General features: G+C 42.8%; 1 protein-coding gene across 6 annotated transcripts in view; it reads right to left on the reverse strand.

The window, feature by feature from the left end:
• dclk2a (doublecortin-like kinase 2a) overlaps positions 1–19,925 on the reverse strand; it is a 330,873-nt gene that overhangs the window by 32,714 nt on the left and 278,234 nt on the right. For all 6 annotated transcript variants that reach the window (XM_043699555.2, XM_043699545.2, XM_043699574.2 and 3 more), the window contains 2 exons: positions 5,795–5,928; positions 396–473 (listed from right to left, as the gene is read on the reverse strand). In XM_043699555.2, the coding sequence (XP_043555490.1) occupies positions 396–473; positions 5,795–5,928 (212 nt within the window). The remainder of the gene's footprint in view (positions 1–395; positions 474–5,794; positions 5,929–19,925) is intronic.

Consider the following 19,925-nt stretch of genomic DNA (forward strand, 5'->3'; position numbering starts at 1 on the left):
TTTGACGGGGTTGTGGGGCGGACAGGCGCGGGGTGGGAGGCCTGCTGCCCAGGAAAGAATAAAGATGTTCTTGAGCATCTCTGTTCCATTAATTGCTGCCACGTTAACAACGGTATTTAAACTCAGCAGGAGCTGGTAACGTGGGAATACTGAATTTTCACAACCTCCACGTGTACTTTTGTATCTCCAGTTTTTGTTCTTAGAACCTGCAATGAACTTGGAACTTTGGCAGCTTTTAGAGTAGCAGTTTACTTCTAGTTAGTTAATGTCCTGTCACCAAATGCAAGAGCACATGTTCTTCGCACGAGCTGCATACTCTCAGAATAAACGGGCTTGTTTGTACTAGGATAGGAAAGAAGACAATTCCTAACTTTGAGAAGTTTGAAGCAGATTACCTGCGGAATGGGGGGAAGCCACACAGGAGGATGTATGTAATGACTCCTGCTGCCCAAATGTCAACTTTTAATCCATATCTGTAAAAATAATTAATAGTATAGGAATGTTAAAATAACAGAAAAAAAGCAACTAGTTCCAATACAACCATTCCCTGTCTACAGGTTAAGCTTCAGATATCTTTCTTCCCTCAATTCCATTTTATCCCTTGTCTCCACAGAAATGCATTTAATTTTCTTTAAGCCTACTATACTGCTGGACTTCCTTTGTAAATAATTCTATAATTTTGTATCTTTTGAGGAAGGTGATATGGCAGGGGGAATACAGGAATGGGACTAGTTGTCAACTAATCTCAGCAAGAAAAGTTAAATCCAGAAAAGATCAGCATTACGATAATGATTACCAACTCACCTTTATTATCCAGAAATTCAAGAATTGTAAGAGTGGATCATCATTCCTCTTAGCTGTGAAATTTTTTTAAGAAATTTTAAAAATGTAAATGCGAAAAAACTTACTTTCTGCTTCAGTTTTTTCATTTGCTCTTCCCCTCTCCCTTGTTTCTCTCACTGTACATGAATTAGAGTCATAGAGATGTACAACTCAGAAACAGACCCTTCGGTCCAACACATTGATGCCAAACAGATATCCTGATCTAATCTAGTCCCACCTGCCAGCACTTGGCCCATATCCCTCGAAACCCTTCCTATTCATATACTCAACCAGATGCCTTTTAAATGCTGTAACTGTACCAGCCTCCACCACTTCCTCTGACAACTCATTCCATACACGCACCACCCTCTGTGTGAAAAAGTTGCCCCTTAGGTCCCTTTTATATCTTTCCCATCTCACCTTAAAGCTAAGCCCTCTAGTTCTGGACTCCCCAAACCAAGGGAAAAGACCTTGTCAATTTATCCTATCCATGCCTCTCACGACTTTATAAACCTTTATAAGGTCACATCTCAGCCTCCAACAATCCAGGGAAAACAGCCCCAGCCTGTTCAGCTTCTCCTATAGGTCAAATCTAACAACCCTGGCAACATCCTTGTAAATCTTTTCTGAACCCTTTCAAGTTTCACAACATCCTTCCGATAAGAAGGAGACCACAATATTCCAACAGTGGCCTAACCAATCTTCTGTACAGCTGCAACATGACCTCCCAACTCCTATTTTCAATGCTCTGACCAATAAAGGAAAGCATGCCAAACACCTTCTTCACTATCCTACCTACCTATTTTCAAGGAACAATGAACGTGTACTCCCACGTCTCTTTGTTCAGCAATACTGCCTGGGACCCTATCATTAATTGTGCAAGTCCTGCTCTGATTTGCTTTTCCAAAATGCAGCACCTCACATTTATCTAAATTAAACTCCATCTGCCACTCCTCAGCCCACTGGCCCATCTGGTCAAGATCCCGTTGGACTCTGACATAACCTTCATCAGCCTCCACTACACCTCCAATTTTTGTGTTATCTGCAAACTTACTGACTATATCTCCAAATGTTCACATCCAAATAATTTATATAAATGATGAAAAGTGGTGGAACTAGCACCGATCCTTGTGGCACTCCACTGGTCACAGGCCTCCAGTCTGAAAAGGAACCCTCCACCACCACCCTCTGTCTTCTACCTTTGAGCCAGTTCTGTATCCAAATGGCTAGTTCTCCCTGTATTCCATGAGATCTAACCTTGCTAACCAGTCTCCCATGGGGAACCTTGTCGAACGCCTTACTACAGTCCACAAGATCACGGCTACTGCTCTGCCCTCATCAATCCTCTTTGTTACTTCTCCAAAAAACTCAATCAAGTTTGTGAAACATGATTTCCCACGCACAAAGCCATGTTGACTATCCCTAATCAGTCCCTAACTTTCCAAATACATGTATATCCTGTCCCTCAGGATTCCCTCCAACAACTTGCCCACCACTGAGGTCAGGCTCACCGGTCTATAGTTCCCTGGCTTGTCTTTACCACCCTTCTTAAACAGTGGCACCACGTTAGCCAATCTCCAGTCTTCTGGCACCTCACCTGTGACTATCGATGATACAAATATCTCAGCAAGAGGCCCAGCAATCACTTCCTTAGTTTCCCACAGAGTTTTAGGGTACACCTGATCAGGTCCTGGGAATTTATCCACTTTTATGTATTTCAAGACATCCAGAATCTCTTCCTCTGTAATATGGACATTTTTCAAGATGTCACCGTCTATTTCCCTACATTCTATATCTTCCATGTCCTTCTCCACAGTAAACACTGATGCAAAATACTCGTTTAGTACATCTCCCCCATCTCCTGCGGCTCCACACAAAGGCTGCCTTGCTGATATTTGAGGGGCCCTATTCTCTCCCTAGTTAACCTTTTGTCCTTAATGTATTTGTAAAAACCCTTTGGATTCTCGTTAGCCCTATTTACCAAAGTTATTTCATGACCCCTTTTTGCCTTTCTGATTTCCCTCTTAAGAATACTCCTACTGCCTTTGTACTCTTCTAAGGATTCTCTCTATCTCTGCTGTCTATACCTTACATATGCTTCCTTCTTTTCTTGACCAAGTTCTCAATTTCTCTAGTCATCCAGCATTCCATAAACCTACCAGCCTTCCCTTTCACCTTAACAAGAACATACTTTCTCTGGATTCTTGTTATCTCATTTCTGAAGGCTTCCCATTTTCCAGTCATCTCTTTACCTGCGAACATGTGCCCCCAATCAGCTTTTGAAAGTTCTTGCCTAATACCGTCAAATTGGCCTTCCTCCAATTAAGAACTTCAACTTTTAGATCTGGTCTACCTTTTTCCATCACTATTTTCTAACTAATAGAATTATGATCACTGGCCCCAAAGTGCTCCCCCTCTGACACCTCAGTCACCTGCCCTGCCTTATTTCCCAAGAGTAGGTCAAGTTTTGCACCTTCTCTAGTAGGTACATCCACATACTGAATCAGAAAAATTTCTTGCACACACTTACCAAATTCCTCTCCATCTAAACCCTTAACACTATGGCAGTCCCAGTCGATGTTTGAATAGTTAAAATCCCATACCACAACCACCCTATTATTCTTACAGATAACTGAGATCTCCTTACAAATTTGTTTCCCAATTTCCTGCTGACTATTAGGGGGCCTATAAAACAATCCCAATAAGGTGATAATCCCTTTCTCATTTCTCAGTTCTACCCAAATAACTTCCCTGGATGTATTTCAAGGATTATCCTCCCTCAGCACAGCTGTAATGCTATCCCTTATCAAAAATGCCACTCCCCCTCCTCTCTTGCCTCCCTTTCTACCCTTCCTGTAGCATTTGTATCCTGGAACATTAAGCTGCCAGTCCTGCCCATCCCTTGCCATGTTTCTGTAATTGCTATGATATCCCAGTCCCATGTTCCTAACCATGCCCTGAGTTCATCTGCCTTCCCCGTTAGGCCCCTTGCATTGAAATAAATGTAATTTATCACCTACTTTGTTCTTTGCTTTGTTGCTGCCTGTCCTGACTGTTTGACTTGCTTCTTTTCTCAACTGTACCAATCTCAGATTGATCTCTTCCCTCACTATTTCCCTGGACCCCACCCCACCCCTCCCACCTTACTAGTTTAAATCCTCCCGAGCAGCTCTAGCAAATCTCCCTGCCAGTATATTAGTCCCTTCCAATTCAGGTGCAATCCGTCCTTCTTGTACAGATCACTTCTACCCCAGAAGAGAATCCAATGGTCCAAAAACGTGAACCCTTCTCCCCTGCACCAGCTCCTCAGCGATGCACTCATCTGCTCTATCATCCTATTCCTACCCTCACTAGCTTGTAATACAGGGAGTAATCCAGATATTACTACCCTGGAGGACCTCCTTTTTAAAACTCCTGCCTAACTTCCTATATTTTTCCTTCAGAATCTCAACCTTTTCCCTTCCTATGTTGTTAGTTCTAATGTGTACAGTCACCTCCTGCTGGCCCTTCTCCCGTGAGAACATTCTGCACCCTCTCTGAGTCATCCTTGACCCTGGCACCAGGGAGGCAACACACCATTCTGATTTTTCGCTGCTGGTCACAGAAACGTCTGTCTGTACCTCTGACTAGACACTCCCCTAACACAATCAATCACTTGGAACCAAACATACCCCTCATAACTTTAGAGCCAGTCCCGCTACCAGAAACTTGGCTGTTCGCGCTACATTCGTCTGAGAGTCCATCATCCACTACATTTTCCAAAACAGCATACTTGTTTGCAATGGGAATAGCCACAGGAGAGTCCTGCACTACCTGCCTTATCTTTCCTGGAGTTAACCCATCTACCTGACTGTATCTGCAGCTTTTCTCCCTTCCTATAACTTCCATCCATCACACCCCATAGCTCTTGTAAATTCCTCATTACCTCTAACTGCCGTTCCAACTGATCCATATGACTGTGTAGTGTTTGCAACCAAAGACCCTTCCTGCAGACATAATCATTAGTAACATGGAAACCTGAGAAGCAGGAGAGTCAATGTTTCGAGCATGAGCCATTCATCAGGAATGAGGGGGAAGGGCTTATGCTTGAAATGTCAATTCTCATGTTCCTCGGATGCTGCCAGGCTGACTGTACCTTTCCAGCACCACACTCTCTGACTCCAGGCTAACTTAGTACTTACAGTTTATATTTTTATAATTTAATCAAGAGAAAGATCTCAATAAAATATAATTAAGAATGAACTCAATCTACTCACTACTGTAGACTTACAGCAAGGTTATACGCTAAAAACTATGCACTTATGTGTTCCTGTGCTGTGAGCTCTCCCACACAGGTTCCTCCAAGGTATATTTCACTGTTTATTAATTTTTCGTGAATGCACTCCAGTGTCCAGAGATACATGAACTCAAACAGCAAAGGCAGTATCTATGCAGATTCACTGCTGTGTCAGTTAGCAGTACAGATTTCTTTCTCTCTCTCCCTTGCTGACCATGTGATGCTGCCTTTTGTCTATCACCCTCCTTTTAAGAGTGCCATTGTTTTGATCCTTTTCCCCCAAAGTTCCAAACAATGCAACAGCATATAAGACAGTAATTGCTGCTCCTGGAATTCGAGCAAATCACCACCAACGCCTAAAATACCTCAATAAAGGAGTAGCTTTTATAGGCACAACTTCTTCTCACTCTCTATCTTGGATTACCCAGAATCTTTCTTGACACTGAATTCAGTCATTCGAATTTACTCTCAGATCATCTTCTATGTATGTCTCATCCTTTTAATCACATTGATTAAAGAGAAACAACATTATTCATCGAGTTCCCTATTTCACTGCACCATTATTACCTCACACTTGTGGCAAAAGAATTCGAAGCTTAAATGTGCACCAACATGTCTAACTAATAGGACATGCTGAGAGCTACCCCATTTCAGCCAAAACGTGCCCAATATTCAAGGTGTCTGGTCACGGCTTACCCGCTCTCTGCAATGATCTCTGGAGCGACGTATGTTGGTGTACCACACACTGTATACAGGGGCCCATCCACCACAGTTGCCAGACCAAAGTCACCCAGTTTCAAGGACTTAGTCCCATCTGCATATTCACAAACCTATTGGAGAGAAAAAAAACTGCTGACTAACAAAGCATGCAAGTAGGCACATTTGAAATTACTCACTGTATTTGCTTTATTTTCAATAGCTATAATAAAGTCTAATTAATCATTTTTCCCAAAATAATTCCAAACACAGTCATTCTTCAAGATTATAGCAATGTCTTTTGACTACATAGAAGTCCAATGTAGAGTGTAATGTCACTTAATTCTGATGCAGCTCTTGCATTCCTTTGGAACCTAACATGTGAATCACAGCTGCCGTATTTCATACTAAATGATGACAGAAAGAACAAAAACAGCAAGTCGTTACATTTCAGTTTCCTCACAAAAAGCATTCTTCCTGTTGAAGACAACATCAGCTCCTACAGGTAAGCATTCTAGTTGCCTATAATACAAACTTACAAACTTATAACTTAGAAGAACATAATGCCTTTGTTAAAAATAGACCTGTTTACAAATTGAATTTCAATTGCATATCCTCCTCAACTTAAATGACATCAAATATGTTCATATAAGCCTAAAGTATCAAATAGATTTTTTTTTTGAAATAGAACATTTTAAAATAGAGCATGTACAGCCAGTTAGTAGTCAAAATTGCCTAACCATCTCAGGAGGTGACATCTTACCACTGTGTTTGGTCAATAGTACAACTAACTAAAAGAACAGAAACATTGAAACTTTATATTTCTTATATTTCATGCATTCCTGTCTTATACAGAAACAAACTGTCAAAGATCTATAGGAGTGAGAGTTTGGACATGCTATGGTGAAGTGAGAAGAATTACCATTTTAGACACAGACCTTCTGTCTAGACCTGACAAAGGGTCTACACTCAAGACATTAATTATCTCCAGAACCTTTCCTCTTTTGTCCAACGACATGGGATTTTGTCACCTTATTCTACTTTTACACATCCAGTCTTAGAGAATCACTTCCCACCTTTGCATCATTATTTCTGGGGGCCAATTCTCCCTGTAATTCTTTTTATTTGTATATGGATCTCTGAGGCAGTGACTTCTGAAAGTGGAAGTTAATATGTTCGTATGCTGATCATTCCAATCAATGTGTGTAGGAACTCAGTGTCCCAAGGATGTGAGTGGGAGAGTTTACTGGGAGGAGGGGGATGGTATAAAAGGCATATTTTCCTCTCTAATATCACTACCTGCAAGTTCTCCTCCAACTCACAGCAACCTGACTTAATTGGAGACTCCAGCTGTTTTTTCAATGCTGTTGGATTAAAATCTTGGAACTCCTTTTTGAACAACACTGTGGTGTACTAACAGCTATTGGATTGCAGCAGTTCAACTCATCACCTAATTCTCAAGGGTTATTAAGGAGGGTCATCAGATGCTGGCGTTGTCAATTGCATCCAAGTTCCGTTAAAAATATTAGAAATCAGGAAATCAGTCTACATTGCCACTGAATTATTTATTGCTGAATATGGCTGCTTGTGCAGCATGGTGGCTCAGTGGTTAGCAATGCTGCCTCACAGTGACACGGACCCAGGTTCGATTCCCACCTCAGACGACTGTCTGTGTGGAGTTTGCACATTCTCTTCGTCTCTGTGTGGGTTTCCTCCGGGTGCTCCAGTTTCCTCCCACAATCCAAAGATGTCCAGGTTAGGTGAATTGGCCATGGGAAATTGCCCATAGTGTTCAGGGATGTATAGGATAGGTGCATGAATCAGGGGTAAATGCAGAGTAGAAAATGTGTTGCTGGAGAAGCGCTTATGCCCGAAACGTCGATCCTCCTGTTCCCTGGATGCTGCCTGACCTGCTGCGCTTCTCCAGCAACACATTTTCAGCTCTGATCTCCAGCATCTGCAGACCTCACTTTCTCCTCCTAAATGCAGAGTATTGGGTAGGAGAATGGGTCTGGGTGGGTTACTCTTCGGAGAGTCAGTGTGGACCTGTTGGGCCAAACGGCCTGTTTCCACACTGTAGGGGTTCTATGAGATTGAAATTCCATCATCAATGTTATCATTAAATCCTCTTGATTCAATAAGAGGAATGCTGAACAAATGTTAATGTATTTTTAACCAGCTCCATAAGAATTCAAGAAAACCTACTCCAAAATCAACTTTTGTCAGATTGACCACTATGTCAAGATAACCGAAAACAATCCTCCCCCACCAGGTTCTGCATTCTCAGCTCTCAAATGGCCAACTTGTTTTTAAATCCATTCACGGGACGTCGGCTTCGTGGGCGAGACCAGTGACTATCGTCCATCCCTTACTGTCCAGAATGCAGGTAAGAGTCACACTAGCTGTGGTTCTGGAGTCACACGTAGGCCAGGCCAGGTAAGGATGGCTGATTTTCTTCCCTAAAGGCGATCTGAGAACCAAATGGGTTTTTTTTTGTGATTACATGATTGCTATTAGGCTTACTTTTAATTCTGCTTTACAAAGAAAGAAAAAGACTGTCTGAAGCTCTCCTTGAAGTGCGGCAGCTTTGACATTATTGACTGGGTAAAGTTTTCTACCAATTATTCAGAGTGGTGATACTTTGTCCTTCAAGCTACCTCATGCTTTGAGTCATAATGTGTTAAAGATAAGGCAAAGCAGAGACACAGAAGGAAAGAAAAGGAAGCAAATTCTGCATCTCACTGTCTTGTGGGATCTCTTGCCTCATAAGCCCAAAGACACACAGGTCTATAAGTGGCCTTTTCAGTTCATCAAGAACCATGACAGAAACTCATAACCCTGAGTAACTGCTGTGCTAATATCAAAGGACGGTCACCACTGATGAGTCCTGTACCCAGATGTGCAGCAGTCGAATGGTTACTTAAGATCAAGTCTCTCAGCATTTCTTTATTTTATATTTGTATAATTAGTGACTAAAGCTTTGCACAGAGTGATTTTATTTATAAACAAGGCTCGTCTGGTGAATATTATTGATTTCACATCTGGCCCTACCGGTATTTTAAGCTTTCAGGGTGTTGAGAAAACATGACAAGCAGATGCAACCATTTAACAAAAGATGCTGATAGGGCTGGTCTCCTACCACAATCTCAAAATGAGCTATAATCGTGGTAATTACAAAAGGATTAGTAATGTTCCTGACCAAGCAAGATATTTATTTCATCTGACAGCACCCCAGCTGTCATGCACTCACAACTCATCTGGCATACTTAATAATGAATAAAATAAATTAAAAGGATGTTTATTTAATTGTTAACATTTTTTAAAACTTCAATGAAAGGCTTTTAATTGTCTGGAGAAATTGTAATTAATTAACTTACAAAAGACTCATCTTTGAGTAATGGTTTGCATTTTCTTAAAGAAACAGAAAGGACACAATGGTATGATGCTGCCTGCATTGGATAAGAGGTGGGCAGGCTGCTCATCAATCCAAATAGCTCTTTGGTGTTGGTTTAATTTGTACTGAGGGAGACTCTTACTGAATATCCTGCATAACAACAAATAAAACACTACCCCCTGTTTTGGTACGTCAATGGCTTCAAGTAGGTTGGTCCCATGTTGGCTGATGGTACTGCCAATGAAAGGAAGGCATAAAATTACACCATCTTCCTACCTCCACAGTCACCTTTTGACAGCTTTTCCTATCTCTCAATTCAAAGCAGCAAACTGCAAGTGTTAGATAGATAAACATCTAGTAGCATCACTGGGCAGCAAGTATTCCAATACAGCTATATTCTGATAAAAATGTTGACTTGTGCGCCTCTTCCAAACCAACAAATAAAAGTCAGTCAAGTCTGATAAGAAAGTCAACAGTTTGTCATGCGTTACAAATAAAGTAACCAGAATAGAGAGACCTGGCCATCTGGGGAAGATTGTTGTCTAAATGTTTTGACAACTTGAAGCAATTTTAATAAAAAAAAACACTGGCCTGAGGGAAATAAAGTATAAAAATGTGAAGGATCAGGGCAAAGCATTTCAATCCAGTTTCAGGATGCAACCAGGTACCAACATTTCTTCCATGATTTTCACACCAAATTCCTGTTGAATTCCCTTTGAAGACGACTGATGTAACCTCTCTTAATTTCTTCCAAAGCAATGTATTCCCAAACACAAATCCCCTTTTATATGAAGTAGTTTTACCTGCTGGGTGAAACAATATTCCCTTATCTGAGCTTTACCCTGTTCTCCCTTGTTGTTCACCAGATCTCGGTAGGTATAAGAACATTAGAAATGGCTGGATGGGTGCAGCTCTAATAACAGTGAAGAAGATTGACACCATCCAAGACAAGGCAATCCACATGTTTGGAACCATCGTTCACATTCTCTGCCTTCCCCACCGATGCACAATAGTAATAGTGTGCTCTATCTACAAGATGAACTGCAGTAACTCACAAAGGGTCATTTGACAGCACCTTCTAAACACAGGACCTCTACTATCAAGAACATCAAGAGTAGCAGATATGTGCTGACACCACCACTGACAAGTTCCCTTCTAAGCCACACACACCATCCTGTCTTGGAACTATATCCACATCCCTTCCCTACCATTGCATCAAAGTCCTGGAACTCCTTTCCTTATAGTCAAAAGAGCAAAGAAGGAAGAGAACAAACAAAATTACAGCACAGGAACAGACCCTTCAGCCCTCCAAGTCTGAGCCAATCCAGATCCTCTATCTAAAGCCATCACCTATTTTCCAAGGATCTGTATCCCTCTGCTCCCTGCCCAATCATGTATCTGTCTAGATACACCTTAAATGATGCTATTGTGACTGCCTTGACCACCTCCGCTGGCAACACATTCCAGGCACCCACCATCCTCTGTGTAAAGAACTTCCAATGAATATCTCCTTTAAATATCTCACCTTGAACTCATGACCCCCAGTAATTGAGTCCCCCACTCTGGGAAAAAGCTTCTTGCTATCCACTGTCTATAAATCTCATGATTTTGTAGATCTCAATCAGGTCCCCCCTCAACCGCTGTCTTTCTAATGAAAATAATCATAAATTACTCAACCTCTCTTCATAGCTGGTGCCCTCCATACCAGGCAACATCCTGGTGAACCTCTTCTGCATCCTCTCCAAAACATCTACATTCTTTTGGTAATGTGATCACCAGAACTGTACCCAGTATTTCAAATCTGGCTGAACCAAAGTTTTACACAACCGGAACATAACCTGCCAACTCTTGTACTCAATACCCTGTTCACTGAAGGAAATCATGCCTTATGCCTTCTTGACCACTCTACTGACCTGCGTTAACACCTTCAGGGAACAATGGACCTGAACACGCAGATCTCTCTGTACATCAATTTTCCACAGGGCTTTTCCATTTACCGTATAGTTTGCTCTAGAATTGGATTTTCCAATCCTCACCTTGCATTTGCCTGGATCAAACTCCATCTACCATTTCTCTGCCCAACTCTCCAATCTATCTATATTCTGCTGCATTTTCTGTCAGTCCCCTTCACTACCTGCTACTCCACCAATCTTAGTGTCATCTGCAAACTTGCTAATCTGACCACCTATACCTTCCTCCAGATCATTTATAAATATCACAAACAACAATGGTCCCAACACGGATCCCTGTGGAACATCACTGGTCACAAGGATCCATTTTGAGAAACTCTCTTCCACTATTACTCTCTGTCTCCTGTTTCCCAGCTAGATTTCTATCCATCTAGCTAGTACACCCTGGAGCCCATGCAACTTCAGTTTCTCCATCAGCTTACCATGGGGAACCTTATCAAACACCTTACTGAAGTCCAGGTATGAGACATCTACAGCCCTTCCTTCATCAATCAGCTTTGTCACTTCCTCAAAGAATTCTATTTAAGTTGGTAAGATATGATCTTCCCTGCACAAAACCATGCTGCCTATCACTGATTAGCCCGTTTTCTTCCAATATATCCTAGCCCTTAGCATCTTCCCCAGCAGCTTCCCTATCACTGATGTCAGGCTCACCGGTCTATGATTACCTGCATTATCCTTGCTAACCTTCTTAAACATTAGCAATTCTCTAGTCCTCTGGGACCTCACCTGTATTCAAGAATGTGGCAAAGATATCTGTTAAGGTTCCAGCTATTTCCTGTCTTGCTTCCCTCAGTAACCTGGGATAGATCCCATCTGGACCCGGGGACTTGTCCATCTTAATGCCTTTTAGAATAACCAACACTTCCTCCATCCTTATGCCATCTTGACCTACAGTATCTATGCTGAACCTCAACACCCACCATGTCCCTCTCCTCAGTGTTTACTGACACAAAGTACTCATTGAGAATCTCACCCATTTTCTCTGACTCCACGCACAACTTCCCTCCCTTGTCCTTGAGTGGGCCAACCCTTTCTCTGGTGACCCTTTTGTTCCTTGTATACAAATAAAAGGCTTTGTGATTTTCCTTAACCCTATTTGCCACAGATATTTCATGGCACCTTTTAGCCCTTTTAATTTCTCATTTCAGATTGGCCCTACTTTCCCGATGTTCTCCCAAAGCTTCAGCTGCTTTCAGTCACCTGGATGCTTCCTTTTTCCTCATAGCAAGTCTCACAATTTCACCTGTCAACCATGGTTCCCTAATTGTCATTTCTATCCCTCATTTTCACAGGAACATGTCGTCCTGCACTCTAATCAACCTCTCTTTAAAAGCCTCTCACATATCAAATGTGGATTTACCCTCCACAGCTGCTCCCAATCCACATTCCCCCGCTCCTGCCAAATTTTGCATTGGTTGGCCTTCCCCCAATTTAGCACTCTTCCTTTAGGATCACTCTCATCTTTGTTCATGAGTATTCTAACATTTACTATATTATGATCACTATTCCCAAAGTAATTCCCTACTGAAGCTTCAACCACCTGGCCGGGCTCATTCCCCAACACCAGGTTCAGTATGACCCCTTCCCGAGTTGGACTATTACATACTGCTCTATAAAACCCTCCTGGATGCTCCTTACAAATTCTGCTCCATCTAGACCTCAAACATTAAGTGAATCCCAGTCAATGTTGGGAAAATTAAAATCTCCCATCACCACCACACTGTTGCTCCTACATCTTCCCATAATCAGTCTACATATGTGTCCCCCTATCTCACTCTTGTTGGGAGGCCTGTAGTACAGCCCCAACATTATTACCACACTCTTCCTATTTCTGAGCTCTGCCCATATTGCCTCACTGCTCGAGTCCTCCATAGTGCCCTCCTTCACAACAGCTGTGATATCCTCCCTGACCAGTAATGCAACTCCTGTACTCCTTTTACCTCCCTCTCTAACCCATCTATATCCTGGGATATTTATTTGCCAATCTTGTCCTTCCCTTAACCAAGTCTCAGTAATATCAATAACATCATACTCCAGGTACAAATATACAAACACAAATTTAAAAAAAGTACAAATATACAAACATATCCCAAGCCCCAAGTTCATCTGCCTTACCTACTACACCACTTACATTAAAACAAATGCAACTCAGATCACTAGTCCTTTTGCATTCATCATCTGCTCTCTGCCTCCTCTTCCCCTTACTCACACTGACTTCATTATCTAGTTCCTTACAGGCTTTGATTACTACCTCCTTACTGTCCACTAACCTCCGCATGTTGTTTCCCTTTCCCCTGCCACATTAGTTTAAACCCTCCCCAACAGCATTAGCAAAAGTACCCCAAGGACATCGATTCCAGTCCGGCCCAAGTATACGCTGTCCAATTTGCAATTACCCCACCTCCCTCAGAACCAGTCCCAATGTCCCAAAAATCTGAAACCCTCCGTCCTGCACCAGCTCTCAAGCCAGGCATTCATCCTGCCTATGCTTTCATTTCCACTCTGACTAGCACGTGGCACTGATAGCAATCTTGAGATTGCTATCTCTGAGGTCCTACTTTGTAAACTTGGCTCCTAACTCCCTAAATTCTGCTTGTAAAATTCTCCATTTTTTACGTACATCATTGGTGCCTATATGCACCATGGTAACTGCTGTTCACCCTCCCACTTCAGCATGTTCTGCAGCCAATCTGAGACATTCCTGGGAGGCAACATACCATTTGGGAGTCTTGTTTTTGACCACAAAACCACCTATCTACTCCCCTTACAATTGAATTTCCTATTACTACAGCCCTTCTAGAGCCAAATAGCCTGGTCCCTTCACTAATGACATCACTTTTCAGTTGTCTATAATAAAAGCCATTTTGCCAGGTCTCACTTTAGCTTCCTAACCCCAACCTACTTAGGTTCCTTCGCACAAGACAACACCTTCTTCATTGTTACAAACTTCATCTCCCGCAGTCCTGTCTGCACCACTGTACAACATAGCATCACAGGGAAATTTAAACAGCTTTATTTCCCTTTGGACTCCTGTATCACTGATAAAAAATCTAACAGCAAAATGAATAAACTGAATAGCACTGCTTTTTGGAATAACCTGTTCCTGACATCAACTCATAGATGTCTCTGAATAACCATCCTTTACCTTGTTTGACACAGTTTCTAATGCTCTTCAAAGCTGACCTCAATACATGCTTATCTCCCTTTTGCTAGATCCAAAAAAACTGCAGATGCTGCATTCCAAGGTCAGAATCCAAAGCAGGAAGCTGGAAGAACACATCAGGAGGCAGAGAAGTCAATGATTTAGGTATGGGTTTGGGAGGAGCTGGAGATAAAGGGTGTGGGGGGGCAGGGTGACAAAGTGGGGATAGGTGAAGACAGGTAGAGGTTACGACCTGGTTGGTCAATGGGAGGAATGAATCCGGTCGGTGGCTAGAAGGGTCGGTCAGAGCAATGGGAGGGGGGAGGGGCTGGGGAGGGAGGTTATTTGAAATTGGAGAACTCAATGTTGAGTCCTCCGGGCTGTAGGCTACCCAGGCAGAAGATAAGGTGTTGTTCCTCCAATTTGTTTTTTGATTCATTGTGGCAATGGAGGAAGCAGAGGTCATGTTGGAAAGGGAGTGGGAAGGGGAATTAAAATGGGCGGTGACTGGGAGGTCAGGTAGGCCCCTGAGGGCCCGGCTGAGATGCTGAGTGAAACATTCCCTTAGTTTATGTTTGGACTCCCCGAGGTAGAGAAGACTACTTCCTTTCCCTTCTCACTCCCTTTCTGACATGACCATCATTGGCCTCCTCCATTGCCACAAGGAGTCAAACCGCAACTTGGAGGAACACCACCTTATCTTCCGCCTGGGCAGCCTACACCCTGGAATACTCAACACTGAGTTGTCCAATAACCTCGCTTCCCATCCCCCGACTCCCTTCCCAGCCCCTCCCTCCCCCTCCCATTGTTCTGACCGACCCTTCCTTCTCTGCCACCAACCGGATTCATTTCTCCCATTGACCAACCAGGTCGTATCCTCTGCCTGTCTCCACTGATCCCTTCGCCAACCTGCCCCTGCCACCCCCTTTATCTGCAGCTCCCTCTACACCCACCCCCAGCCCTGAAGAAGGGTTACACCCGAAACGTTGACTTCTCCCCCTCCTGATGCTGCCTGGCTTGTTGTGTTCTTCCAGCCTCCTGCCTGTCTACCTATCTCCCCTTTGCACCAGGCTTTGATACTTTGCAGCAAAACTCCTGTTCCAGTCTAGGTAAAGGATGTCTATGGAACTCTTTTCTTCACAAACTTCAATGTCACCTCAAAGGATGCAAACAGATTTGTCACGTGCAGTCCCTCTCTGGAAACCTATGTTGATCTGCCCTGATGACACGACTGCTCTGGGAGGTTGAATGAGAAGTAGCAGTTTTTTTAGATTAGATTAGATTAGATTAAATTACAGTGTGGAAACAGGCCCTTCGGCCCAACAAGTCCACACCGACCCGCCGAAGCGCAACCCACCCATGCCCCTACATTTACCCCTTACCTAACACTACGGGCAAATTAGCATGGCCAATTCACCTGACCCTGCACATCTTTGGACTGTGGGAGGAAACCGGAGCACCCGGAGGAAACCCACGCAGACACGGGGAGAATGTGCAAACTCCACACAGTCAGTCGCCTGAGGCGGGAATTGAACCCGGGTCTCTGGCGCTGTGAGGCAGCAGTGCTAACCACTGTGCCACCGTGCCGCCCACGTTTCTTGCACAGACACTAAATATAGATGGCCTTCAGCAGATGGCACAACTCTGCAAGCACGCTTGAGTTGACCTGTATCCGGTAGTTTGGGCAGAGTCAGCAGAAATCCCACAGAAAGGTGGAAACTGCCACTGCTGAGATTCTGTCAGGCCTATCTTCCACTGTAGCTGCCCAGCCAGACTTGCAGAAATTATACCCTGTAATTTTGAAGTTTTCTTCCTTCAATTTTAAAAGATTATTCTGAAAGAGAATTTAAAATATACTTGCTCGTACTGTACACTTATACTATGTGTGCACTCTGCTTAAACAATGGAATCAGTGCAGCTTGCAGCAACTGACTGAACCGCAACCAACATGAATGTATTCAGTGTTCAATGCTGTGGGAGAAATAATGGGCACAGCTGCTGACTTTGTTAAAATGAAAGGAACTAGGATAGTTATGCTCGCAGGACTCTCACAGAATACAGCTGGGACTTTGCTAATGTCAAGACATCTTAAAGTTTAGCTGCTGCCAAAAGAATCCTGCAATTATTTTCTAGAATGATCTTAGATCTCTGCAGCTGCGTCATCCATATAACGGTACAGTGACTGGGCAGAAAATCAATGATAGCCGCTGTCAGCAGGGACATTGGTTTATAGTGATTGAAAAAGGTAAAAATTTAATGAGTTTCTGAGACCTTTGCTGGTGCTTTGGGATCATAATCTATAATTCTATCAGAGAAAACAAATCCATTCCTGGGATTCAGGCAATGCTCTTTCTGAAATTGAAACAAAGGTTCAATAGAGCACATGTACCTCAAATTCAGTCTGCTAGCAATTGCCTGATGGTCTAAGCACAGATTACCACTAGGTTTCTGAATGCCTGCAAGCTGCCAGTATTAAACTCGTTTCTTCTTTACCCCAGACTGTGAATGTAGCACCTCTCCTGGGTGTGGTTGAAGATAAGGGTAAAGCCATAAAAGGACAGTTTATATCAGATGTCCAAATGTTCAAAATGTCAGATAACTCAGGTGAGTATAGAAAGTTAAAATAAAATTAAGAGAGTAAAGAGGGGCCATGAAAATATATTGGCAATAAGATACATAAAGAGCAAGTGGGTACATAAAGAATGAGTACGGTCAGAGATCAAAAGGTGACATTTTTGCATGGAGGTGTAAGACTCAGGCATGGTTGATTGTTTCTGTTTTCACAAAGCAGAGGAACAAAATAATGTAATCAAGGAAGAGAGTATGAAAAATCTAACATAAAAAAGGCAATAAATATTACGCTGTGTAGCATCCTTGATAATTTTACAAGTCACCTGCCTCAGACAGAATGTGTTTCAGGCTGCTACAGAAGAAATGGCATTATTTTTTAATCTCACTGGCTGCATGCAAGGTGCTAGAAGACAGAAGAGCTACTCACATTTTCTGCAAAGGGAGAAGAGTGAACAAGAGAGAATCTCACCACTGCCTCTTGACACTCAATAGCATTACCATTTCTGAATCCTCCAGACTAACCGCTTGGAGATTGCCACTGACTCAAAACTGAACTGGGCTAGCCACTTCATACTGTAGCTACAACAGCAGATCAGAGGAGGAATTCTTTAGTCACCCACTTCATGTCTCCCCAGTGTATTTCCACAAGGTACACTCAGGGTTCTAATGGAATACTCAGCAGTTGCCTGGATGAATGAATCTCCATCAACATTCAAGAAGTTCAATACCATCCAGAACAAATAACACTTGACTGGAACCCCACCCACTAACTTCCACATTCATTCGCTTTACAAATGCACAGTGGCAGCAGCATGTTTCATCTACAAGAAGCACTTCAGCAATGACCCAAGGCTCCTTTGACAGCACCTTCTAAACCCATGACTCCTTCTACCCCTGAGAACGACAAGGGCAGCAGATGCATGGTAATACCAATGCCCACAAGTTCTCCTCCAAGCCATACACCATCCTGACTTATAACTATATCATTGTTTCTTCACTGTCGCTGGCTCAGAATCCTGGGACTCCCTTCCTTACAGCATTGTGGGTGCATCTACACCCCAAGGTCTTCAGCAATTCAAGAAAGCAGCTCACCACCACTTTCTCAGGGAAATTAAAGTTGTGCAATAAATATAGCCTAGCTACAGGTGTCAATGTCTCATGACAAATATAAAAAGAACAGTATATAATGGGCAATTACAGGCCAGTCAGCTTAATCTCAGTGGTGGGAAAATTATTGGAAACAGTTCTGAGAGACAGTATAAATATAGACACATGAAATAATCAAGGACAGTCAGGGTGGATTTGTTAATGGAAGGTGATGTCTGACTAACTGATTACATTTTCTTGAAAAGGTAACAAGAAGGGTCAATGAAGACAATATCTTTGATGTAACTTACATGGATTTCAGCAAGGTTTTTGATAAAGTCCCAGAAGGCATTCTGGGCTGCAAATTAATAGCCCATGGTAGTGGCAAATTGGATTGAAAACTCAAACACTACAAGATACAAAGAGTATTGGTTAAGAGATGATTTCTTGAGATGGGAAGCCTGTTTTTGGTGGGATTCCACAGGGCTCAGTACAGGCAATGTCCAGGATTTAGACTTAAATGCAGGAGTCATAAATAATTTTGCATGATACAAGAATCGGTTGTGCGTTGCTGGTGAGGAAGAAATATGTAATCTATACAGACTGCTACCAATGGATTGATCAAGCAAGCAGAAAATTGGCAAATGGAATTCAATTCATTGTAAAGCAATGCATTTGAGGAGCTTAGACAAGGCAAAGAGTTCACAATAAATAGTCAGATTCTGAAAAGGTAAAGGGACAAAGGGACTTTACAGTGTATGTTTATAGTCTTTGGAGGAAGCTAGACAGCTAGAAGAGGTGATCAAATGGAATACAATATTACTAAGAGGGAGTAACGTCTGGGGCAGCAGTTAGGGTGCAGAAAGATCAGGGGTGGGGCATTGCGTGTAGCTGGAACTAGGAGGGCAGTAGGGGGGATTGAAAGGGACATGCTGATTGAGGAGAAGGGTCCTCAGCTAGGGGTGGTCAAGACAACATAAGGGAAGAGCTGTAAACTGAAATAACAGATTCAGGTCCAGAATAGCAAAACACATACATGAACTCCGAAAACTCAAGATACTTAGGACTGGTTACAGAAAAGTGAGGAAACAGAAAACCTGATGGTGAATAGAAAATGGGAGATATTAGGAAGAAATCCAGAATTAAAATCCAAGATCCTCTGTGGGATAATGACAACATTGGCAGGATGGAGTCACCTCAGTTTTAGTGCAGTAACAATTTGTTGTTGATGGTTAGAGATTGCAGAGCTGTCTATTTAAAGGTGACAAATAATTTTTAGTGAGTCAGTTGGAGACCTCCTGGCTTCAAAGGAGTGTCAAGCTGCAGCCAAAGCTAACTTACAAAGCACTTTATTTAAATGCACTAAAAATGCAAAAAGCAGCCAGCAATCATGGTGAGGGGCTGGGGGCTGGAGGTGAACCACAATACAGACCCTCTTACACCTGTACCTCTACCCATGCAGAAATGTGCATTGGCCCTCAACCTTCCTAGAACATCCATATCTTTAAAAAGATTCTTAATAAATCTGATCGGCTGCCTGCTTCATTGGACAGCCAGTCCTGCTGGTTTTGAACCCATCTCAGGAATGGGGGCTTGGGAAACAGCCTTATTGGTTTCATTCCTGACCTCAGCAGAGTCCAAAGCTCTGTTACTTCTCTGGTAGCTCTGCTGTTGGTGATATTTGTGAATGATATGGAGCCAAACATTTGTAATAGTATTATTTTATTTTTCACTCAGGTCAGGGGGCAGATCCAAATGCTTGGGTATGGGCAGGGTGGTGCCGGGGCAGCACTGAGGCCTGTGATTTCTGACACTATCCCTGCTGAACAAAACTGCGGTTGATTTAAGCAGTTCCAGACTCTTTACGTGGATGGTTTGAGAAGTGGCTGATAGAGTCATAGAGTTATACAACATGGACCCTTTGATCTACCTCATCCATTCCGATCAGATATCCTGAACTGATCA

This window comes from Chiloscyllium plagiosum, unplaced genomic scaffold (genome assembly GCF_037043375.1).
Source record: "Chiloscyllium plagiosum isolate Xiang-an unplaced genomic scaffold, Cpla_swu_hap1 HiC_scaffold_1, whole genome shotgun sequence".
In the NCBI taxonomy this organism is placed as follows: domain Eukaryota; kingdom Metazoa; phylum Chordata; class Chondrichthyes; order Orectolobiformes; family Hemiscylliidae; genus Chiloscyllium; species Chiloscyllium plagiosum.